This window comes from Aythya ferina, assembly GCF_964211825.1.
Source record: "Aythya ferina genome assembly, chromosome: Z".
Lineage (NCBI taxonomy): Eukaryota > Metazoa > Chordata > Aves > Anseriformes > Anatidae > Aythya > Aythya ferina.
The window spans coordinates 75,350,458-75,374,455 of NC_140299.1; the positions used below are offsets into that span (position 1 = coordinate 75,350,458).

At 43.5% G+C, this 23,998-nt stretch overlaps 2 protein-coding genes and 1 long non-coding RNA gene across 8 annotated transcripts in view; 1 reads left to right on the forward strand and 2 right to left on the reverse strand.

Annotated features, from left to right (window-relative positions):
* Window positions 1-144: 144 nt before the first annotated feature.
* On the reverse strand, window positions 145-10,259 carry ALDOB (aldolase, fructose-bisphosphate B). The gene is made up of 9 exons (XM_084503951.1): window positions 9,993-10,259; window positions 3,748-3,869; window positions 3,267-3,478; window positions 2,738-2,792; window positions 2,427-2,587; window positions 2,121-2,204; window positions 1,468-1,642; window positions 1,107-1,306; window positions 145-628 (listed from the first exon to the last, which is right to left on the reverse strand). Exons 2-9 carry the CDS (start codon window positions 3,857-3,859, stop codon window positions 533-535), a joined length of 1,095 nt encoding a protein of 364 aa, XP_084360077.1. The 5' UTR covers window positions 3,860-3,869; window positions 9,993-10,259; the 3' UTR covers window positions 145-532.
* On the forward strand, window positions 3,879-14,518 carry LOC311427017. 2 transcript variants are annotated; one of them, XR_014687172.1, is made up of 4 exons: window positions 3,879-6,479; window positions 10,989-11,278; window positions 12,578-12,883; window positions 13,765-14,518. It is a non-coding gene; the product is annotated as an uncharacterized lncRNA (long non-coding RNA). The 2 variants fall into 2 exon arrangements; XR_014687173.1 differs by having other exon boundaries at window positions 3,879-4,150; window positions 12,578-14,518.
* Window positions 14,215-23,998, reverse strand: part of PGAP4 (post-GPI attachment to proteins GalNAc transferase 4) — a 15,279-nt gene continuing 5,495 nt past the window's right edge. For 3 of the 5 annotated variants that reach the window (XM_084503948.1, XM_084503949.1, XM_084503950.1), the window contains exons 2-3: window positions 20,669-20,815; window positions 14,215-20,476 (exon numbers count right to left, since the gene is read on the reverse strand). In XM_084503948.1, coding sequence (XP_084360074.1) covers window positions 19,172-20,359 — 1,188 coding nt within the window. In that variant the 5' untranslated portion in view covers window positions 20,360-20,476; window positions 20,669-20,815 and the 3' untranslated portion in view covers window positions 14,215-19,171. The remainder of the gene's footprint in view (window positions 20,477-20,668; window positions 20,816-23,998) is intronic. The other 2 variants (XM_084503946.1, XM_084503947.1) reach the window with 1 other exon arrangement.

The following is a 23,998-nucleotide window of genomic DNA, read 5'->3' on the forward strand; positions in this document are numbered from 1 at the left end:
ATTATTTCACTTAGATCTGCTCAGAATTTCCCAAGCTCACCAACAATAGCACTTCAACTTAACTTTTGCATAGGCGACTGAGAACCACAGAGGTGTGAAAGAGACTGAAAAGTTTATACAGAATAAACATTTATGAGACAGAGATTGGTTTTGAATTACTGTTTTATTCGCACAATTAAGACAGGTTTTACGAATTTGGCTGCAAAAATGTGGTAAGGGGCAAGGGTGACTAGTGGTACCTACTTAATATGCCTACTACTCTAGGGACTAAGTTTAAACCAAAGGGAGAGTGGATTCGTGATTCAGTGTTAGTTATTGTTTATTATATGGAAATAATTCTTCATTTTTAGAATGTGTAGATGAAAAAAGAATATCCCCTCTGTAAATTGTGAAAGTCAAGGCTAGAAGAGTAAGCTAATCCATTTCCAGTTTTGTTCAGAGTAAGGAAAATTAGGTTTCTTTGTTTTTCTTTCCTTTCTGAGCACCTTTCACCACATGAAGCCAGACAGGACAAAGGCAGATTCCTGTGCTTTCAATAGGTGTAGCTGGCAGTGAAAAGTGACTGCGTGGCAGCTGCATCAGTCTTCCCAGACACAACATACTGTCCTCTGCAAGCTAAACTATTAATCTGAAAAAGAAACAAAAAAGGAGGAGATCATATTAGCTTAGAGTAAGAAAGACAACTGTAGAAAGACAGTAGCAGTGAACAAAGTGCAAAATTGTGGAAAAAGGAGTCAGCTACTGAATTCACTTATTCTATTTATGAGCTAGCTTAGTTTTGTGACACTGTTTGATGGTCAGTAGCTGGTTGACAGTAAGGGGAGCATTTTTCTTCAGACAAACACTCCATGGATGTAAGTCTACATCACAAAAGAAAATTATCCAGCTGTGACTAGCAACAACCTCTGCTGTTTCTTGCATTAGATTTCTGTCACGCCAACTAGAATAATGTCCTCAGTGTACAGGAAGCACCAGGAAGGGCAGGAATAAGAGGAACATTAGGAAGGTGACAATATGTCTCCAAAATAACACAGAGACGTATGACTCCTCTCTGACACAGCAAGGAAGCAGCAGCTCCTCTTGGCATCAAGGGGAAGGCCTCGTACCTGCGCCCGCTTACGGAAAGCCTCCTGTGCAGCCTTCTTGTTCTCTGATTTGCCCAGCCATGCTGCCAGGGCAGAGGCCTGCAGAGCCCTTCCATAGGAAAAGGTCAGTTTCCAAGGTTTAGGCAGAGAGGACTGATTCATGGCATTCAGGTTGAGAGAAGCCTCCTCTTCACTTTGACCTCCAGACAGGAAGCAGATTCCTGCAAGAAAGAGACCTCAGGACTTAGAAATTGGGGCGCTCCAGCCGCCAAGCCACCATCTGTCACCTCTGTGTGCCAGAGAAATGAGCATGTCAGATGGAGGAGCAAGGCCAGTAAGAGTGACAGTGTAAAGGGATATATGGGAACAAATCAAGAATCACCAGGAACAGCAGCAGGCACAGTGCGGAGGAGAGTAGTGACGGTTGCTGCAGCTACATCCTGAGGGGTGTATTTTTTGGTGCAGGCATGCCCGGCTGTCACCATGTTGGGTTTCAGCAGTGTCCCCTCCAGATAGACATGGTGATCATTCAAGGCCTTGTAGACAGCAGCCAGAACCTGGGGATCGAATAGGAGGATTGAATACACATCTGTGCTCAATGCTTTACCTCAGCCTACTGTGGAGAGACAGCTCATTCCTTGGAAGTGGGAGAAGATCAAACTAAATTTCTTGAAATTTGTCACAGGGGTTGCAGCCCTGGATGCACCAATACTTTTGTGATGACTAGGACACTGTTTTCCTTTTTTATTGGGCTTGTCTTTACAAACTGACATACTGAACAAGGAGTAAATGCCTTTATAACCAATGTATCCTTTTCAGCTCAGGAATGCTTATATTGACGGTTTGACTGGAAATCCAAAAACAGGGATTCTGCTCTCACATTTGCTACTAGCTAATTATTTGACCATGAGTGACCCATTTCTGTGATACAGTTATGAAGGACTTTTTTGGTCAAAACTCATTGAGATCTGTCAATGCAAGCCCTACATAAGATTAACTACTGATTTGTGAGGGGGCAGAGATCAAGAATCTTACCTTTTCTGTGACATACTGGCAGCGCTGGAGATCGTGGTCTCCATCAGGTAAGACTTCTGGCTCCACAATGGGCACCAAGCCATTCTGAGGAAGGAAAAACAAGGAAGTCTTTGGAGGTGGGAAAGAAAAACTGTCCTGGCTGTCTATATTGTCTCTGGTGGCATGCCTTCTTGCTGCACTGCCCTTTCTCCACATTTCCCAAGACCCTCACAGATATCCGCTGTTCACAATACCTGGTCCATTATCGGAGGGAACGGTGAAGAAGGGACAAAAACATCTCAAGAAAGGCTGTAGAAGGGTAGATACCTGCTGGCAGATGCTGGCATAGCGTGCCAGTGTGTTGGCATTCTCTTGGATGGCAAGTTGAGAGGGTGTTGTGCTGGTGATCTTCAACACTGCACGCCACTTGCCAAAGTCAACACCATCTTTCTTGTACTGGGCGCAGCGCTCAGACAGTCCATCCAGTCCTGCATGTGAAAGAATAGAGCTTCAGTGAGAACAGCTCTTTCAGAAATAACTCTGAAAAGTATCATGACACCAGCCAAGGCTGCAACTCCTGTTGAGTCACCCCATGACTTTCACTAGTCATAGCTAAGGCTTCTTAGATCTCTCCTTACCTTCGATGGTGGTTTCTCCATTTGTTCCTGCTAGGGGCGATGTGCCTTTATCCAGCTGAAGAGACAGCAGAAACAGAAAGAGTTACAGAGTGAGGGAGGTCAGCCTGAACCTTGCACCCCAGAGCTAGTCTACCTTTGCAGATTGACTGTGAGTAAAGTATAGGGCTGAACAGACTGCTAGTGGAAGGAAGGGAAGGGCTGCAGTAAAGGGGAGGAACAGGAGAGAATTGGGTAATGGGGGCAACATGCAGGTGGCTGTGGGGAGTAGATCAACAGCTCTGTCAGCCGCAGAAAGGATTTAATTAGGTTATTGCGTGGAAGGATGTAACTGCAGTGAATGGTAAATATATGGGTGTTGGTGGACAAAAGGGTCCTGCATCGGTTGCAAATGTTTCACTGGTTAGTTGTACAAAAGCAATGCAGAGAATGATGGCAGAGACATTCTAGGGATTTCAAAACCGAAAAAAAAAAACAAACAAAAGTTGTTGTTGGGAGTGAGTATAGCCCCCACACATGTACAGATACTCACTTTTATTCCCACCACAATGCCTTTTTCTTTGATGATAGCTGGAAACGGCTTTCCACTGCTGTCTTTCTGATAGAGAGTCTCGTGGAAAAGTATCACTCCCCCAATGCTCTGGTTGATGGAAGTGTCAGAAGAGAAGAGTATCTCTCGAAAAGCACGGCGATTCTCCTCTGTGTTCTCCACATTGATCCTCTGCAGCCTGTTCCCCATGGTACCTAGAAAGGTGGCCAAAGGCCAGAGAGAAATGTATTAGACCTTGCTGCCCTGGTCCCAGAATATAGTAATTAGAAAGAACTGTGGCTTCAGTGCAGCAGCACATAATTTGTCAGCATTTGCAGCCCTGTTGGCTGAGATCAATCAATGGCCTGCTCAATCAATGGACCTTAACTTTTCTTTTTTTTTTTTTGCTCCACTGAATTCAAAGATGAAGCAAAATGGGGACAAAAGTTTGGGTATTGCTAACTGATTGCTATCCAGAACTCACCCACTGATTCATCTGCAGCTAGGATCCCCTTTCCTGAAGCCACAATCCGCTGAGCAATGTCTGAAAGAGCTTTCTTCTGCTCTGGAGACAGCGCTGGGAACTGGTGAGTCATGGTGACTTATCTGTGGGAGACAATTACAGTTACAAGCTGAAGGCAGACTGTATGCACAAACCACGAGCCTGAGGCACCAGGCATCAGTATTCCTATTGGAGGCCTCTCGGTGCTTGTCCGGTCCACACTGTCATGACACATGCCCAGAAATCCAGTGTGAGTTCTTCTTGGTTTGGTATGTCTGACAAAACTAGAAGAGGGAAATGCAGGAGCCACATCCCAACACATCCTTCTACTGCAGAAGCGGGAAAGACTGCATTTTGCATGGATTTGCTCAGAGACTAAAGGAAAGTCAGTGAGTCAAAAAAAATGTGTGCCAAACTAACAAGTATGCTAATTGTGGGTACTGCAAACTTATTTGCAAAGCACTTCAGACCTGTTGGTCCTAATCAGAAGACTGCCAATTATCACATAGCTTGCTTTTCCACTCTTCCTAACAGTGCCCCTTCTCCCATTCCCTGCCCTGTGTTGGCAGTACTTGCTGCTTTGTCTGCTTGCCTTTTCGCCTCTGCTGTCCTGCCTTGCTCTGTAGTTCTCTCCTTCCACATGGCTGTTCTCAGAACTGTACCGTGCTGCTTGCTCTGGGCAAGATGTTGGAGTTGAGAAGGATTTGCCATCCATTTCTGTCTTCTCAGCTCTGGCAGAGGTTTACCAGCTGCACGTATCCTGCACCTGAAATCCAGGTTCTGTCTTGTTTTGACAAAATATTTGGTATTATTAAAGTTCTCATTAAATGGGATTAAAATATAATTTATCATCTGAATAGTCCACAGTACTGCACTACAGGTAAGCACCTGTGAGTTTGAGCTGTGAAGACTCTCTGTTGTCTGTTCATCATCTTCTATACCTAGAGGACCACCAGTGAAAGTATCAGCAAGTGGTACATCCATGAGATGAATCATTAAAAACAAGACCAAATATCTCCACTAACAAGTTTTATTCCAGAGGAACAGGCCTCTGGGTAGCATCTGCACCTTCTGTTTCCCTAATTCAGCCCTACAGGGGCAGGGGGCACACACAAGCATACATGCAGCCAAGCCCTTCATCCTCTCTCCCTGCCCACAGCCACTACATCGCCAGGATCCCTGTGTAGCCTTCCCCATTGAAGGGCATAGTAGACAGTAACAGGGGTCTGCCTGCTACTAATGGTGTGGTAGATGCCGACATCGGTGGAGTTCTGTGCACCATACCATGCCAAGTGCTGCCCAAATTTCCTAGCAACAATACTATCACACTGCTCTGACTGCTCTGGTGTCTCTCATTTAAAGTTGAAGGTGTTTGTACTGTTACTGTGCAAGGTTTAAATGGTACTGTCTGTCAGTAGAGGCTGGGCAGTATCCAGATGTTTTGTTTTCACCTTTTTGTGATTTTTTGGGGCTAGAATTTATCCTACGTGACTTAGCAGCACTGAGTTATTCTAGGTTTAGAAGAATTTCTAGAGAGCGATGAAGAGTCCATTAAATGAAGGGGATTTCCTCCTCTCCCAAGTGCTGAAGTGCATTGCTGTGGTCTTGCAAAGCAGCTTTTGCTGAACTTTCTGTGGCCAGAGCTTTGGGAAGCATCCTTCTACAGTGGTGGCTGCAACTTCATTACTCCTGGTTTTTATCCTGTTTAGCCCACCTAAAAAAACTTGAACTATGGTTTATGCTACATAGCTATAAAGCAGATCTCTAACCTTCCTCACCACCTGCTTTCTGTGTCTGATATGTCTCCTGCAGAACTCACAGAAAAAGGTAACTGCCTTTTTACTGTGATTACTGTAATAGTTAATGTTGTAAGCACTTCAGCCAAACCTGTAAATTGCTATGCAAAATGATAAGGAACAGCTCTAGTAGTTCACAGTCTCAGTGAAAAGACTGCCAAATTTTTAGAGAATGTGACCTAGTCCAAGGTCGAATTAATGAATCGCTAAACCAGTAAGGGGATTTCAGAGCTGCAGTTTGGAGGTGTGTTACAGCATAAGCAGGTGTATCCAGATAATCTTTAATCCAGCTAGCTGAGTTACAAGATCATCAGTCACTCTAGTTACATTATTACGGGTATGCATTCTCTCCAGTAGTGCATTAAACAATGACACTAATGTCTTTTGTATTTTGCATGTTCCTCGTGCTTGCAGAAAGATAACAGAGACAGTTATCACCCAAAACCAGCCTGCAAAGCAAATTGCTGAAACATGCAAATATGAGATTTTAGTGGGTAATACTGGTCCAAGTGTGTGCTCAGGGAGACTGAAACAATAAAGCGTAGTTCCACAAGTCAGAGATGAATTGGAAGACAGTAAGTTTGTTCCAGTTTTCATGCAAGTATCCCATAGAGTGTGAAGAAGTAGATGGAGACTTGACAAAAGGCTCCCCAAAGCCTGTGATCTGTAAGGCTGTGGTGAGTGGTTCCCAGCTGCTCTGCTGAGCTACAAGGAGCAATAAAACACACAGTGTGTCTAACTGAAATGGTGAATAAATGAGTGCAAAAGAGTACTTGTAAGGGGAGTGACAGCTCAAGGTCCAAGATCTTCAAGGACCCTTTGTTTAGGGTTTTTTACTTTCCTGTGAGTCTCTCATGAGGAATATAATCGCTAAGGATCTTCCCTGCTGGATTCTGGAGTGGGTGTCCCTGCTGTAAGGTATGGCTCTGGGCATATCGAGGGGGCTGGAGAACACTTACAATTCAGTAACACTTCTTACAGCTGCCTTTTAAAGATTAAGCTCCCAGCACATCCACTGAAACATTAATGACTCTTACAGAGGCAGTGCAGTCTCTCCGGATGTGTCACCACACATGTCCTGAGGAAAAACAGTTGCAGCCAGGCAGGCAGCTCACTTCATTCTTCCATGAATAAAGCCTCTTTGCCCTATCCCTCTGCTTTATTTAACTTTTCCACTTTTTCAAGCAGGGAAAAACTGGAAGGAACTTTGTTCAGAGTAACAGTATCTAGAAGATGTCCCAGCAATATTTTCAATAAGATTTATTTTTATTTACCCATTTTAGGCTGTGGGCTAGTGTCCTAAGTATCATAAACTCAAGTCATTTCACATTAATTTGTTTAAGTACAGGACAGCAATTGTTCTCTTTGTATTAACCACTCCTGTAATGTATTTTTAAAAAGTAGAAGAACAAACAAAGAAATGGGACTGCACAGAATACATAACAACAGCTTTATGTCTACCTGGAGTGTTTGTCAGGCTTCAGCAGCAACTCAAACAAACCAAGTTCTTTGTTCAGTCCCCAACCTGTGACCAGCAGGGGACAGGGGTGGGGAGAAAGAGAATGGCACAGTTTTAAAAGTAAATATCATGTTGCTGAAGTCTCAAGTTTTTCTCAGCCACTGTAACAGAGGACTGCAGGGGAAATATCTTCATGGATATCAGCACAAACACTGCATCCTGTTAATATTAATAGTGAGAATCAAAGGGCAGAGGCAAGTTGTACAGCAGAAGGAAAAAACTGTTAAATTCCACATCAGGTCATCTTGTAAAAATTAATATTCTTCAGCTTCTTTTATTTCCAGACACCTGAAGTGACTGGCATCTTCTAATCTTACAGAAAATCTCACCTGAGTCCTGGTTAGCAGGTGGGAAAGGATCAGATCAGCATCTGTTTTCTCTTGGGTCTCTTCATTGCCTTCTTTTATAAAACTGTTTCCAAATGTGCTGGACCAAACTCTCAAAATATTGTTTGTGTCCAACGCATGTAGCTTTGGCTGCTCAGCTACTGGTAAACACAGCCCTTCAACACCACCCCTGACAGTCAGCAAAACAAAGCACATGTGCATATCATTGCGCTGTGCACGCAGGAGATTCTGCTTCAGGCCAGTGCACATTACAGGGTTCGCAGAAGCAGAAGTTGCACGTACAGATAAATGCATGGTGTTGACAGGGAGAATGAAATGTGTTCAAAAATTTAGGCTGTGACACTTTGGGCACAGTGTAAACCTGACTGGGTTTCCTCCTCATTCATAGATGTATGAATTCATGGGAGGGTCAGTCCCATAACGCGGCACACACCTGATACGCTCTCTACAGCCAGCAGATCTATTGGCCTCACTTCCCCGTGCAGCTCTGTTAAAAACGTTTGCCTAAGTATGTTTGGTTCCATGGCCTCTGGGCAAAACAGGGGTACAAATGGTTGGACAGCCCTGGCACCATCTTGCTGATGGAGCACATTCCTACCTAGCCTGCCGCAGACACCCAGCTGGCAGCAGCAGCTGATATGCTCCATTGCAGGGTGACCGTTCAGGGCAGCCAGGTCAGGGCGTGAGGGTGCCAGCAGGAACACTGTGAAGTTCAGCCAGAACAGATGCCCAGCCATGTCCTGAGACAGCAGCGATCCCACCAAGGCCATTGAGGCTGGGGAACAGCTCCTGGCAGACTGAGCCCCTCAGGCAGCAAGCTGAGCAGGGACCAGCAACAAGGCCCAGCAGCATCCTGTGCAAGCAAGGCTATGGCTGGGGAGCCATGGGAGGACAGGGATTGTCCCCCTCTGCCCAGGACTGGTTATACCATGTCCAACTGCATCTACTTTTGTGCCCCTGTGGTACAGGAAAGGCACCAACAAACTGGAGTGAGTTCAGCAGGTGCCACCAAGAAAGTTGGTGGCTGGAGCACTTGCCCTGAGAGAAGAAGGCCTCAAGGCTGGGACTAGGCCAGCCTCGAGATGGCTTCAGGGCCACCTTGCACCAGCTACTGGCACCTACAGAGGTGGCCTGCAGACAAAGCCAGGCTCTTCACAGCAGTGCCTGGCAGGAGGGTGAGACAACAGGCATAAGCTGAAAGTAGAGAGGTTCAGAATGGATTTTAAGAATTTTCTTCCCTACTGGGACAACCGAGCAGTAGAGCAGGTTGGCAGAGGGGCTGTGATGTCTTCATCCTTGGAGGTTGTCAAGACCTGCCTGAAATCATGAGCAGACAGGTCTGACTTTTTGTCTTACCCTGCTTTGAGCAGGAGGTTGGGCTACAGACCTCCTAACGTCCCTTTCAGACTGAATTATCCTGAGACTCCACATGGGAGTACTTGCTTTTGGAAGCTGAAATGAAAGCATTGACTTCTGTACGTATGGTGAAGGAGCTGTGAGGGAAGAATGGGATGTTTCTCCCCTCGTGTCTGTGGTGGGAGTGAAGGTTTTAATATAGCAAAATGTTTCACTTCTGGGTGCTAAGAAGTGAGACAAGAGCATGGGACAAAAAGATATTCAGACCTATTTCACCTAGAAAAAACAGCAGATGCTTTTGATTGTCATATTAAATATTGTGAAAACTCTGGTGAAAAAAAAAAAAAAAAAAAAAAATGATTAGGGTGATTAGGGTGAAGGTTCTTATCTCTCAGGGCTGGGCTCTTCTTAGAGAAGGTAAAAACTTGCTGTCAGACTTGCCTGAGAAAAACTTGGCTGGCAGCAGGGGAGATTGAGGGAAGTGGAGGTGACATTTTCAGGTAGGCTACCTAGTTTTGGGTGCTAGGCACATGGGATAGTTGAGAAAGCGATAGAGGATCACAGGCTCTGTCAGGATCTAAATTACTTGACAGGCAATTTCCTGAAGCCAGCTGTTCACATCTAGAAACGTTACAGCCTGCTGCAAGGGCATAAAAATGATATTCCCAAGCCTCTCTTTCCCCATTTATTAGTTTTCTGCATTGCAGACTATATCTTACATACCCTGCTGAAGAATCTTATCAGCACTAATGCTTCAGAAGTACTACACAGTGCACACAGATAATTACACTTTTGTCAGCACTGGCACTTGTCAGGACCAACTGCATTCTCCAGTGATCCTTTCTTCTCCTTGCAAAACAAAAATTTATGTACTCCACGAGCATAAATAAACAGATAAGAAAATGAAGCGATAGGAAGCAATGCAGGTATGTTACTGCTCTATTCTTGCAGGCTAAGGATTCACTTACTCCATGAGTTTTGAATTACTAAACTAAGTTAGAAAGCCAGTGTTAGCAGCAAATGGGTCACATTGGCAGATCACTGCAGGATGGCTGTGTGCTTATTCCTTGCAAGCTTTTCCTGGAAAATAAAATAAAAATAAAAACAAAAACAACCCTCCCCCCACCCTCTGTAGATAAACACATTGTGTCACAGCTGCTGATTCGCATTACCACCTTTACAAGTTAGAAAGGAAATGGTTGTACTTACTTTCTTGTGGGCAGTGCCTCCGCTGCTCCAAGCTTCTGGTGAGGTGGCTGCAGGCAAAGAGACCCAGTCCTTCCAGTCACTAACTTTTATAAAACTCTTGACAGGTGATTTTTTTTTCTTTTTTTTTTTTTTCTTTTTTTTTTCACTTCTTTTTTTCTCCCTCCTCCTCAGGCTGGTTGGGGAATGTCACTGCACAAGATCATTGATTGGCTGCCAGACAACACACACACCACCAATTATTGCACCTATTCGCTCTCCCTGCTTTTCCACCCACTTCTCCTCCCCCGTATATATAGCACCATTTATGATGCTGTGAAACTGAGACTTTTCCAATTTTTTTTCAAATTATTCCTCTTTCTAAAACATACTGCAAATATTTACAAGATAAACCATGGCAATCGGTTACAAGGATCTGGGATAATGCTTTCAGTTTAGGTTTAGATCTTCTGGAAGCTTATACTTAGGAAACTACACTGCTTAGGAAGGAAGAGTAGGAAACAAAATGCAGAACCTCTGGAGCAGATCCTTGACTGATCCTTACTATCATTCCTGTGGCTTCATAGGTATTAAACTGATTTTATTGAGTTGAAAATTTAGCACAGCAACATATTTCACTTCCTAATTAGTATACACATTGAGTAAATGCAATCCTATGGTAGCAGAGTTAATGAAATAGCAAGTTCTGATTTGCTTAAATGTGTGTGATTCATATACTGTATGTGTGAGAAAGATGGTTATCAGAAGAAATATGCCCACTTAGAGATGCACGAGTGCAAGGCAAATTCTCCATCAAAATCCCATTGAAATACCTTCTTCCCTTGTTACTATGACATGCAGACTTTTCAGTTGCTTAGTGCCGTTTTTCTTTGAAAAATACAAAAGCTCTATATATGGTACATCAGCATTCCATTTTATATCAAATCACACCACGGCTATTCGCCAAATCCAAGTACATAGACCTCTTTTTTACTTTTTTTCATGTTGTTTTCTTCATAGCGCAGGTCTGTATTCCTGGAGAGAAGTACAACGTGAGGACTTTTAGGCAAACATCATACCCTCAGCAAGAGTACACTCTGTGACCTTGGACATTAGTATGTCTTTACCCCGAAGACCCAGTGTTTGCCTGAAGAATGACGTAGTTTCTCCATTTGTTTGGCTCGAGTGGTGACACCTTTAGCCTTTACATGGACACGGTGAGATGACTGATTTCTCCTCTCACTGAGCAGCACTATCTTCACTGGGTCTCTTCCTCCCTGAGCCCATCTGTTCTAGAGCTGCATGCCAAGGTCAGTGCCTGCAGGACATCTCAACAGCAAACACACTGCCAGGGTTAGCCCTCCATGACAGTCAGTAGAGAAGCCTCTCAGAAAGCTGAGGGACAGCCTGACTGCTTCTGAGGGCCTTGTGCTCATAATGTTTTGTTTCCTTTAATTTTCTTCTCTCTCATCCATCATCCCTTTTTGCTGAAGGATGCCGTGGCACATGACATGGATAGAAAGCTGTTGCTACTTTATAGTGTTTGCTTTATATTCCATTTCTCCCACCCTAGCAGAAAGAGAAACCCAATGGCATACTAAAGTTTCACCATCACAAACATAGAGGTGTCTTGTATGGATTAAAAGTGTTTTTATGGAAATATATTACCTAAGACCCTTTTGGGACTAAGAAGGTGTTATAATGACAGTCTTCTTCAGGTCCCCAATGAAAATCCAAATATGAATCCTGCCATTCCTGATTTGGTTAGAACCTGTCATAGGCAGGAGAGTGCTTGGAAGTGTTTCTTTCCCAGTGCTGTCTGTGATATGGACTGGCTGTCTTTTAGAGAAAAGCTGGGGTAGAGTCTTCATGAAAAAAAAATGTTTTCTGATATTTGGAAAACACTTTAGGTAATCCCATGCAACTCACTTTGCATTCTTAATTCTTTCAGAACTATATATATATATATATATTTCCATATGGGAAGTGACCAGTTTGTGGCTTTCTATTTCTTCTGAGAGAAAATCAAGCCCTTGTAGCGCTAGGATCACAGGTCCTAGCAGAGATTTTGAGCACTGAGGGGGGAAGGAAGTGAGAGAACATTATGGCTGACTTCTTCACTTATTTTAGGAATGGGAGCCTTTTCATGTGGAATGAGTGATCACTCTAGGTAATGTCCCTGTAAGTAAGATTCAGTACTGTTAACATGCAGAACCATGAAACCATCTGCAGAAATTAATAGTGGGTTGACATTTAAAAGACACTTACTGGAAAAGAGTAGGTTTTGTCATCATCAGAGCTCTGTAATCATAGTTTGGGGATACACCAAAGATTAAGTTATAGTGGTATCATATCTCCATAGATAGTAAGAGGAATAGGCTTGCATGGTGAGGGGAATGCAGCATACTTACATTCAAACCAGAAACTAACCTTCCCAATAAACAAAATCATTGCCTGCACTAACGCTTCTACAGCAAAATTAGTGCATTAGCCAAGATGTAAATGTGTTCCATTAAATTGTTTTTTTGAACTCATGGTATTGCCATCTCTTTCAGCTTTCTAGTCACCTAACTTGTTTGGGATTTCTGTTGTTTGTTTGTTTGCTCTAGCTTTATTCAGAGTAACATAATGCTGCCACAGGGCCGTGGCTAGCAAGGTGGATGTCTGCTGGCATGAACACCTGTGGTAGAGGTGCCTACAGCTGCTTCAAAAGAGATTGGATTTGTGGCCATGGACAGCAAGACTTTCAAAACTCGCATTGCAATACAGTAAGACTGGGAGACCAGTGGTGGATGGAGACTGGGAGGAGAACTGAAGCCCTGGTGGGAAATGTCTTCAGATGTATAAGGACATAGGTTGGGAAGATCTGAGGGCTTCAGGAAAACTGGAGGCAGGAGGCAAAGACAGGCATGCAGGTGAGTGTTAAGAGGGTACAGATAACAACTTTGTGACAAGGTGGCTAGGTAATGGACTGAAACAGGTGCCCTTTTATAGCATCCTTAGTCAGTTGTGTTGTCACCCTCCACGGATGATGTTAAAACACAAGTGTCTAGCATTTCCTCTCTCACAAATGCAGCATAACATAAGTGAATTTTATATTTGAATGGCTTGAAGGTTTTGCTAATGTTGATTTTTCAGTCTGAAATCACCAATGCAAAAGTTTACAGAACTATTCAGTACGTTAAAGAATTTTAAAGACCATCAAAATCCATCTTTACAGGTGGCTTGGGTTATTATATGGGTTTTAATTTGTGGTTTTGCTTTCTTGAGTTTGCCTATGCCCAATATGTCATCTGCAAATATTGGATTTTTGTAGCAGAAGATAATTTAATAGATGTCCTTGTGATATGCCTGTATTATCCTTGCTGTCAAAGGATCTGTCAATTCGGCATCGAGGTTTTAAGTGAAGCATGTTGATAGATGAAGTACTTTAAAGTCCTGGGAAAGCCTGGTTTAATGGAAAGCCTGGTTTAAAGACATCAGGTAAAAAAATTAGAATTGCATACAGTTCTTCAGGTTGCTAATGTGTTTCTACCAGCATCATTCTGATACTGATTTTGCCCTCATATTAACATGCTTTCAAAATGGAAATAATAAGTAAATGTGAAGAGAGAAGAAAGACAAATTTTAATACCCCTGAGAAAGACACAGAAGAAAGAAATGGATGAAGCAATTTCAGAGATTACATAATTGACCGTCAAGTGAAAAATCAAAAACATAAAAAAGTAAAAGCTTTCCTCTGCACTTCAATAAATGACGTGGTATTAATCTTATCAAAACTTGTGTGCATGATCAGGCCTGTGAAAAGATTTGAAATGAGATGGAAAAAACCAACGGGTGGAAAAAAGTTGGAAGAATGTCTGAGCATAATATTCATCCACATGAAAAACACCTGCCTCTGTGTGCCCCAAGTGAGTGCTGCCTGCGTGATGGGGTTAAAGTCTAATCAGGACAGACTTGGGCAGAGTGGATTCTGCCTCCTCTTCACCTCTCTGCGCCGTGCTGGATGTTTCCTGTTTTCTGTACTCTGCAGTCTTGCTTAACTGTCTCAAAGTCCAGCTTGTTCATCCCTATCTAATCAGAGGTATTGTTTATTAAGTGGTTTGTTTTCCTCATTCACCTCTCCTCCTAACCCCCGATGCAGAGAGCCTGGCCTTTAGCCCCGCTGAGAGAAACCACCTGTATTTCTAGCTCTGCAGTATTCAGCCGTGTCTACAGACACGTGTGCATGGGTGCTGGGCAGGAGTGGCGTGAGCCCACATGTGCACTGAGAAGATTGCACAGGGAGGGTCTGCTCGCTCTTCAGTCTTCTGGCTTAAAACCGGGCTGCAGCAAACACCATGACTCGGAGTGAAATACAGGCGAGCACGTACGGCGATTATTATCAAAACACAAATGTTTGTAATGATTCCAGTGCTGCTGACAGCAAAGGAGGATACAACTTCAAATCAGGCTGTCAGTGGTGACATTTCTGGACTGTGCAAAATAGCTGTTGCATGTCTTCTTCCACTTGTAAAGCACAGGATGTGAATAAAAATGTAGTAATGACACTGGTCTCTGTGCCTTTCTGCTGACATTTTGTTTTTTAAAAGAAAGTAGGTAAATAACTGGCTGCTAGAGTGGGACACTTACCTGTTTATTAACAGTTCATCTAAGTGGCACATAGTCCACAAAAAGCACACTTAAACGTGCTGCTTGATGATGTTGATACAAAGTTTGCAAAATACAGCAAGTACACCAGATGTCTGAAGTGGACTTATATGCTGAAAAGCCCATTAGAATTAATTGTGGTTTCTATAGTGCAGGAGGCACATTGCGCACCATGACTGAAATTAAACGAGAAAATGGGCCCTGAAAAATGCATAGCTGGCCAGAGGCTCAGTAACAGTGCAAGAAAATACAACACTATTGTTCTTCATCCACACTTAAGAATCATGAGTAGCTACACAGCTGGGAATGTGGCTTTCATAGCTTTCCCTGCAGGACAAAGCCTTGGAAATGGACCTTCCTGTCTCTTTGCCTGGAGATGCACGAATAAACTGACTGGTGGGGAGAACTGAAAGCATGAGCTGTCAGGACAGGAGGCGGTTTGGGGAAATGGAGAGACACATGAAGCAAAGAAGCACAGACAACAGAGTGCCTATCTCCATATGCAGTTTTGGCAGATGTATGTTATACTGAAAATTATTCAGAACCATATGCTGCACCCTAGCATCTGCTGAATTTGGATACAACATCTATAAAGCTGGTGTGGAAATACACGAAAAGAAATTCAACTGCTCAAGAGAAACTGCCAGTGCATTTGTAACTACAGTTGCTCCCACACAAAATTCCCTTTTTTATTTTGTGAAATATGTAGCCTTACTATACAAAATTATACCAAAAGATAAACACCAACACTTCAAGTTTGGTTTTATCTCAGGTCCTTAGATTTTATCTCAGATTCCCCCAGTACTTGATTGGAGAAGGGCATGAGCAACCTGGTGTAGATCAAGATCTCTTGAGTAGGGAGCTGGACCAGAGACCTTCAGAGGTCCTTTTCAACCTGAATTATCCTAGGATTCAGGGACAAGTTATTATGTCTGTGCATATGCATGAATTGGTCAAACAGAGAAGTATCTTTCTTCCATCAAATACAGCAAGAAAGGAGATGGACCTGCCAGTCAGGAAAACCAACAGTGACATAGAGAAAGAAGAGACAATGGAGTTTTAAGAGAAACATTGTTTATTTTGTAGAAAGTTTGCTTGCAAATATCTTTAGAAAAAAACTCTAGATTTCAAACAAAAACACCCTGCATCCAGATATACTGCTCTTGAAATATCCAATCTGGCTATTCACAATTCCTCACAACTTAGAGGAAGTATTTTTCCTTCTCTCTTCAATTTAGTGCCTTCTCAGTAAGATTTTGGTATCTGTTACAGTTAGAAAATCTGCTTGGGCTTCTAGTGTAAGAAAGACCTATCAATTTATACTTTATTTTCTGCCTGGAATCATGCTTATGTTGGATATGCTTTGGAAACAGAGGTAGTTTTTTGTTTAATTGAATAATTTTCCCTGCGTTTTGAGTACTGCTGTCTGTCCTGTCAAGCAAGAATCCTCTTGTGCAAACAATAGCTGCTGCATTGAAAAATAGTCTCAGAATTTTCAGCCTGATTTTTTTTGAATGTAAGAACAATCTCAAGGCTGTGTTTCAAGGAGTTTATGCTAGCCATGAACCCTTGAACTTAACATAGCGTGAGATATGGTAGCTCAGCTCCACTCTCTTAATGCTAAAGAGAGGTAAAAGATTTGTGTGTTTGAAACTGCATGTGTAGCCAAAATTGAATTTGTAGCCCAAACCGTGGAACAAAACCACATTAATAACTAACCACCCATTTTTGTTCCAAGGGCAAAGTATAATTCTCTGGCTTGTCATTTTTAATAAAACGTGTAGCTAAGAAAACATTAACAAAAAACTATATATACACTTTGCAGAGTTCAGAAGCAGCAGAGAGCATGTTTGTCCGAGCTGTCACCATGTCATGGTGGGCACTAAGTACCTGAATGACTCGGAAGAATCTCCCAGCTGGCTCAGTGAGAAGACCCACCTCTGTTTTAAAGGTGAATTGAGTACTTAAGGTAATAACTTCAGAAAGACCAGAAAACTCTGTTAGCCCATTCCTTGCAGAAGGGGTCTCTTTCCTGATGATAGGCTTATCATGAATTCCCTCATTGTCAAGGTAAAGCTGTAGCCCCTCTAAATGTTGTTTGCAAATGTTTTTCCTAGCCAACTTCCCATGGCTCTTTTGCCCTGAAAATTGTTTCCTAATTTAGAAGGGATGCTTCAAGTTCATGTTCTCAATTTTCAGATTTGAGGCTCAGTGAAATTATTGACTTCTGGAGGACAGATTATGAATTACTGGAAAAAAAAAAATAAATAAAAAATAAAATAAAAAATAACATGAAGACAAACAGATTAATCATTTCCCACATCAAAACATTTATTAACTCCATATGGTCACTTGGTTTCTGTTCTAATGTTCCTTTCTTCCTTTTCCTTCCCTCCTTTTTCCTTTCCCTATCCCACTTACTGTACCTTACTGTGAGATTTTCACTGTGATAACAAGTGGGCCCTCACAAAAAAAACAGGGCATTGTTCTGGATTTGTACAGTACAAAGATAAAAAAAGAGTGAAGACAAAGCACAGCACATTGAAACATTCACAGCTGAAGGAGCATAAGCAAACAACTTGTATTTGCAGGTGCAGGCACTTAGTGGAATAAATAGACAGTGACACTCAAATCCTGCCATCAAATCCTGCCATGTTATCAAGAAGCCTGAGAACAGGTTTGCCCACCTGCCGCTGGTGGTTGTGTGACCGCTTTGATATCTTTGGGGTTTTCAGTGCATAAAGATTAATGGCTTAGTTCTGCCTGTGCAATTTTTCCTTCGCCTTCTGACAGAAGAAATGTTTTGCCGTTGGAATGACATGAAATCCACAAGCAACCCTTACTCCCAACTGATTTCCAAAGATGTCATCAAAGTGTCCCAGCTGATCTAGTGAGACAGCAAAGTTCACGTGCCTGAGCATGCACTGCTCAGGGCGGTGAGGCCGTTCCTCACTGGCTAGCTTGCATTATGCACGTGTTTTGTGTGCTCAGCACCCATCGTGGACTGACGGCTGGAGGTCTGCAAATATTTTCTTTAGTTTCATCTTTCAGGAGCTGTATGCCTTTCCAACCTGCAACGAGACTTGTTAAAAGCTAAAGGCTTAACTCACCCAGAAGAGACTGGGGGAAGTAAAATTCAAAGTAGAGCTCTTCCTTCACCAAAAATAAAGAAACAAACAATACTTAACACAAATAATCCCATCAAAACTCCGTGAAAATATTGTACTTGGTTCCTTCTGAATCTAGGAAGATGGTTTCAAATATAGTTCAACTGAACTCCACCAGGAAGTGAATTTGATTCAAAGCTCACTGAAGTCCAGGTGTGTTATTTTCAGACAGAAACATTTAAGTAAGAGTTTTGATCTTTTATGAGATTTCTGCCACCCCCACAGTTTTATATTTAACTGTGCTCACAGCTGGGGTACAAAATACCCATCCTGAATGCCCAACAACCACAGTAAGTTAGTGGGTTGGTGTAAGAGTGGCACCCTGATCCATTGTGGTACTGTTGCTTGGTTTTAGGAGCAGCCAGCTTTGCTGCTTATGGACATTTTGTTTGTTGCCAGGAACAGTGAACGAACCATTTGAGCAGAGCTGGGAATTATAGCTCCAAAATGAAATAAAGGATCCTGCACCGTGGCAGCTGATGTAATCTCCCCTTTGACTTTGTGCTGATAGGAAGTCAAGGTAAATTCATGTTGAATGTCTAAGTCCAATCAGCAACTGATAAGGCCTCTTTTAATGACCTGGATCTACTACAGCTAGCGGTGATACCAAGCAACATGTCAGTCACCCTGTATTATTTATAACATCTGGAAATGTATCCATGAGAGTGTGCATTTGTGACTAATGGCTATCATTACATTTTCCTATTCCTACTGTCAGAGTTGACCTTTAACGAAGAAGCAGAGACTTAAGCTTTCAGGAGCCTCTGTTCCAAGAAAAAGGAGTGGGAATGGTGGAGGTACGGACAGGATCTGTAGGGTGAGACAGTAAGAAATAGAGGCTTAGTAAAACTTCTGGAATCTACGTGAAATTTCAGGGAAAGTTCTCATTATAACCATGCTACCTCTGAAAGGTCTGCTCAAAAACCCAGCTTTGAAGCAGAAAGGTCACACATTGGACCTTAGTGAGGATGGACAAATAAAGGCTCTTCCTCCTCACTAGGTTGAATTTGAAACATTCACTTTGTCCAACATTGCTGCTGCCCTAAATTGAAGATTTCTGTCACCAGTGGAGAGTATGCAGTATAGTTGTTTATACTGTTGTGAGAGCTTTTTACTAAGAATGATGGAGAGCAGATAATCCACACTCTCAGCTGAAAGCCTCTACTTCCCTCCCCAAGGTGTACGGTGATTAGTTCAAAGTATGTATTAAATAAGGTCCCCGTGTACATGATTATTTATTTTTTTTTTTGTGCAATAGAGGTGTTCTTTGGCCACTTGAAGACACTTGATGTTTGTCGTGAGTGGCACAGCATCTGAACTTGCACGGCACCTCTCAGCCCAGAGGCAAGGCTCTCAGGGCTTTGTGTCACAACAGGCATGAACCCATCACAGCAGTTTGGGGTTGTCGTTTAGCCGAAGGCTGGAATACATTCCCACGTGCCGGACCAGGTTGGGTTCCACCACATAGGCATTCTCCCCCTTCGTGCTCAGCAGCGAGTAGAGGGCGATGTCCTTTGCAAAACCCTGTCGGCAGTGCAGCCCCTTCAGGTAACCTAAGGCACGTTGGGCAGAAGGAGCAGAGAAGAGCATGGCAGGCGTGCAGCACTCAGTGACAGGCACGACATTATACAGCGTGGGGGCCAGCCGACGCAGCTCCAGCAAGTAGTGCCGTCCCACCAGCTCTGACAAAGCCATGCTGTACAAAGCAAAGAACAAGACGATGGGCCAGCTCAGGCCTGGGCGACCAGTTGCCCAGGAGTACCCGCAGTTCAGCACAGGCCCCAGAAACATGCCCAGGCCCAGCCACTCCAGGATTCGCATGGGCTCGGGGTTGACATAGTGCTGAAGCCTCTCAGGATGGTAGAGCTTGAAGTAGAGTGCATCTCTGAGGTACGGTTTGGAGAATCGGGTCAACAAGAGGTGCTGCAAGACTGGGAATATCTCGTCCTCTGGCACAGCATCATCTTCCACTACCAGGACGTATTCTGGGTTATACGCCAAGAGCGACTGCTCAAGGCAGAAGACATAGTCCTGCTTCTCCTTCTCAAACTGGTTCAGTGCAGGGTCAGGGTCCTCCCCAGTTCTGTCACGACTGACCATTGGAAAGAAGCTGCTCAGCAGCCTGACGTCCTGGTGGCGGCTGGGGTCTGACTCCACGTTACAGAGGAGGACACGGTGGTGCTGGCAGCGTGCACCACATTGCTGGAGGAGGTGGTGGAAGCGGGAGGCCACCTGCAAGACATAGTGGAAATCATTCCTCCTCTGCACAGTGATAATGGTGACCAGCAACAAGGGCCGGAAGGTCTCGCTGGCAGAGGTCTTGGAGATGTTTGATATCTGCAGCTTCTCAAAGTAATGGAGGGCAGCCTGGCCCTCCTGCTGGTTCTGCTTCAGGAACTCCTGGCTCATGGGATTCAGGTGCCAGCGCCGCAAATAAAAATAGGAGTGGAGGAGCCGGTGGCAAATCAAAGGAGCCAGCACACCGAATGTCACTACAGTCAGCGTGAGGAGGTGGACGAAAGGGCTGGACCAGCGGCACCACCTCCCATAGAGCTGCCAGGCATGGTGTAACATTGCTGCTGCAGAAGGGGGGCACTCCTGCTCTATTCATGCCCTCTCTCCTTCACGTCCACTGCATCTTCTCTGGATTGCAAGACATCACTGCAGCAGTGGCTGACAAAGTTTTTCTTCCTAGAGAGGAAGAAAAATGGTGGTTAGTGAAATAGGAACAGTCAGAGTGGGAAGACCACGAGTCAAGAAAATGGAAAGCTGAGGCTAGTCACCGAGTAGGCCAAAAGAAAAGACTGCTGAGGAGTCCTTTGCGCTGGGGGCATCACAAAAATGTTGCAGAAGGCCGAGGAAATATGAGCCAAACTTGGTTACCTGCAATGTGCCCCACAGCCTTTTCAGCACATTGGAGCTCCAGCCTGAGTTAGCTGAGATAGGACTTTGCTGTGTTTGTTACTGTGCTTGAAATGTATAACAAACAGGCAACAGGGGTGCAGGAGGTTTGGACAAGGAAATCCTTTTCTGTTAAAGACAAAGAACTTCATGTTAAAAACAGAGATACCCTTCTTTGGTCACAGTGACACAGTAAAATTTGGGTCACAGCCAATAACCAAAGCCAGATCTCTGGTATCTCTGCCTAGCACACATTTGAAAGACAAACTTTTACCTCTGTGGAGTGACACATGCTTCCCTTCTGTCGCTCACACCCTTCCAAAAGCGTGCATGTGTTTATACTTTACTCCACAGAGTGTGAAGTTAGATAACAAACATACCAATTTACTTCACTACAGGCATGTGTACACTAGGTGTAATGTGTCTCAGATGTCTCCTCCTGCCTAGACCCTGTGAAATACATGGTAGCAGGATTAACAACTTGCAATTGAGCCATTTACTCATATTTATAACTTAAAAGCTTATGCCTTTCATTTGAATCTGCAGCATTTGTATATGTTTATATGCACATATGCGCACACACTTCAAGCAAGCACCCACCTTCACAGAAATGAGATTTTGCCATTTCTGCTTTTCTGTTCTGCTTCCTTGGGCTGCTATGGACAACTAACTGCCAGGCTTACAAAAAAAAAACTGTGGCATTTAGGCTGTTCATATAAATTATCTTGATCCAGTAATTTCCCTTTTTAATCTGCCGTTTGCCTTTCCTTTTTATTTTCCACTCCCTCCCCTTATGAAATGAGTTATTCATGCTCCCCAGAAGACTGACTCCGTCCCCCATTCAGTGGAGAGTTTCTCCCATTTTTAACCTTCTGCCTTCACGATGTTCTAACCATTAAATAGTGCTCCCAGACCAAAATGTTACCCTTTTTCCTTCTATCCTGTTTTCTGAAGCATCCTGAGGAATGATGTGTGGATGGAAAGAAATCAGTGCCATGACATTTCTACTCTATCTCAGAAAAAAGGGCCACCACATAGAATCACAGAATCATAGAATATCCCAACTTGGAAGGGACCCATAAGGATCATCGAGTCCAACTCCTGGCATCACACAGGTCTGCCCAAAAATTCAAGCCATATGACTAGGTGCATAGTCCAAACGCTTCTTAAGGAAGGAATGACTCAGAACAGTACATGGTGTCTGAATCTGGGACTACTTCAGAACTGCTTTCATTACTGGAATCACAGATTTGGCACATTCACTATTAAGAGAACTACTTCCTATTGCTCTATGGCAACCTGGTGATCTTATATCAAAGGCCTTTTACTAAGATTAATGGATAATATATGAGATTTACTCTAAATCTTTGTCAGAGACCAGCTCCTTCATACTGTGACACTTTAAATAGTTGATGGATAGATTGTGACATCAGTGTTGTGCTATCTCATGAGTCATGAAAACACAAGATTTCAAAGATTCGTGTGAGTAAAGATACCAAATAAGAAATCTGCACATCGATGCATGGGAAACTACAGTTGTATTCCCATAGGGTGATTTTTTTTTTTCTTCCTGATTACACAATCCTGTTTCATACACAGTGTATTGTATCGCACCAGTGGACCTTGTAAAGGCCTTAAAGGTGATGGTTGCATTTCAGCCACTGGATCCAAGCCATCATGATCCACAGTATGCAAACCTGAAATCCATCAGATGTAAAATCTCACATTTAAATTCACTAATTCATCCAAAACCCAGGGCTGTTCCTGTTCTCTTTTTCTGCTAACCAATAGCAAATGCTAAGGGAACACACAACTACAAGTCCCAACTCACACTGGCACACTTTTAAGCCTCCTCGTGATGTAAGCAGTAATGTTGGCACTGTGACTAAGTCAGGCTCCAAATGTGAAAGTGAGGACCACAGTGGGAAAATACAAAGGAGATGAAGAAGAGCTAAAAGATAGTTTAGTTCCCAGGTGGTAAAGAAACTGACTTTTCATCTGCCAGCTCTGCCGGCGATCTGCGCTATGGGAGCTGTGAGCCTGTGGTGAGCTCTGTGAGTTCTGGGATATACATTCGTTCATTAATAACCCTCACCCAAGCAGGAGCCCTCTTTTTTTTTTTTTTTTTTTTTTTTTTTCTCACACAAAAAAGAGGATCTTGCATCCTCACTGCAGCACTGGGAGCAGCTGCCTGAGCTCCATAGGCTTCAGCCTCTCCTATGAACCACTGAGCAACTCGCCTGGGGTCCTGCTCCTCCACAGCTGCCCCAGGGGCAGGATCAGTGGCAGCACAGGATGGTGCTGGCCAGGTGCCGGAGGGCTCCCCAAATCTGCTGCCCCAGCTGGTCCTCCCCCATCCCTGAGACTTCCCCTGCCTGGCTCCGGGCTCCTGACACAAGGTGAAGCAGCCAGGCACCTTGCTGGGTTGTCCCTATTCACCAGCCTTCCCAGCTGAACCTGGCTTTGCTTCGCCTCCACAGTAACAAAATTCACAATCTTCCTGAGGGACTTGCACTGGTTTTGCAACCTGAGGAAAGCAACCATCTAACAAGCACTTGTGCCTCTCCTCCAAACTTCCTCTGCCGCCTAGGCTGCTAGCATGCACACCAGCTGCCATGCCAAATGGTAGCTGACCTCCAGAGGAAAAGGGTGCTTTCACTGGGTAGCAGAATGGCCAAGTAGACTAACGATGGCCAAGACCATATTAAGACAGGCTGACTACTCTAGTTCATGCAAAAAAACGTGATGAAAGATTTAGAAAAGAAGGGGGACACTGCATTGGCCTCCTCTCCACTTCTTGGCTGTAACACTGGGAACCAGGAGCTCCAGGTTGAGAAAACAAACTCTTGCTTTCACAGAGATAACATTTGATCTTACATGCAGGACTTGAGACCAGAGTTTCTCATCAGGCTGTTTTCTAACCACTAGGATGGTTCCGGGTTTACCAAAGCTATTCTGTTTTCAGAAGCTGTCAGTTCTGTCACTTCCTTTCTTTTCACCATTTTACAGGGCTTGTTCTTTTTCAAGTGGCATTTCAGACATCAAAATGAGGTGTGAGATGAAAAGAAAGAAATTGGAATGGGGTTTCACAGTGTTTTAAAAACAAACTGCATGACTCACGAATAGTTACTTCACAGCCATGTGAATGCTTGCAGGGGAAGACATTTTTATACCTGCTCTGTGTAGAACTAAGCCATCACTTACAGCTGTGGTGATACAAAGCTTTGGGTTTTTTTATTTTTATTTTTATTTTTATTTTTATTTTTATTTTTATTTTTATTTTTATTTTTATTTTTATTTTTATTTTTATTT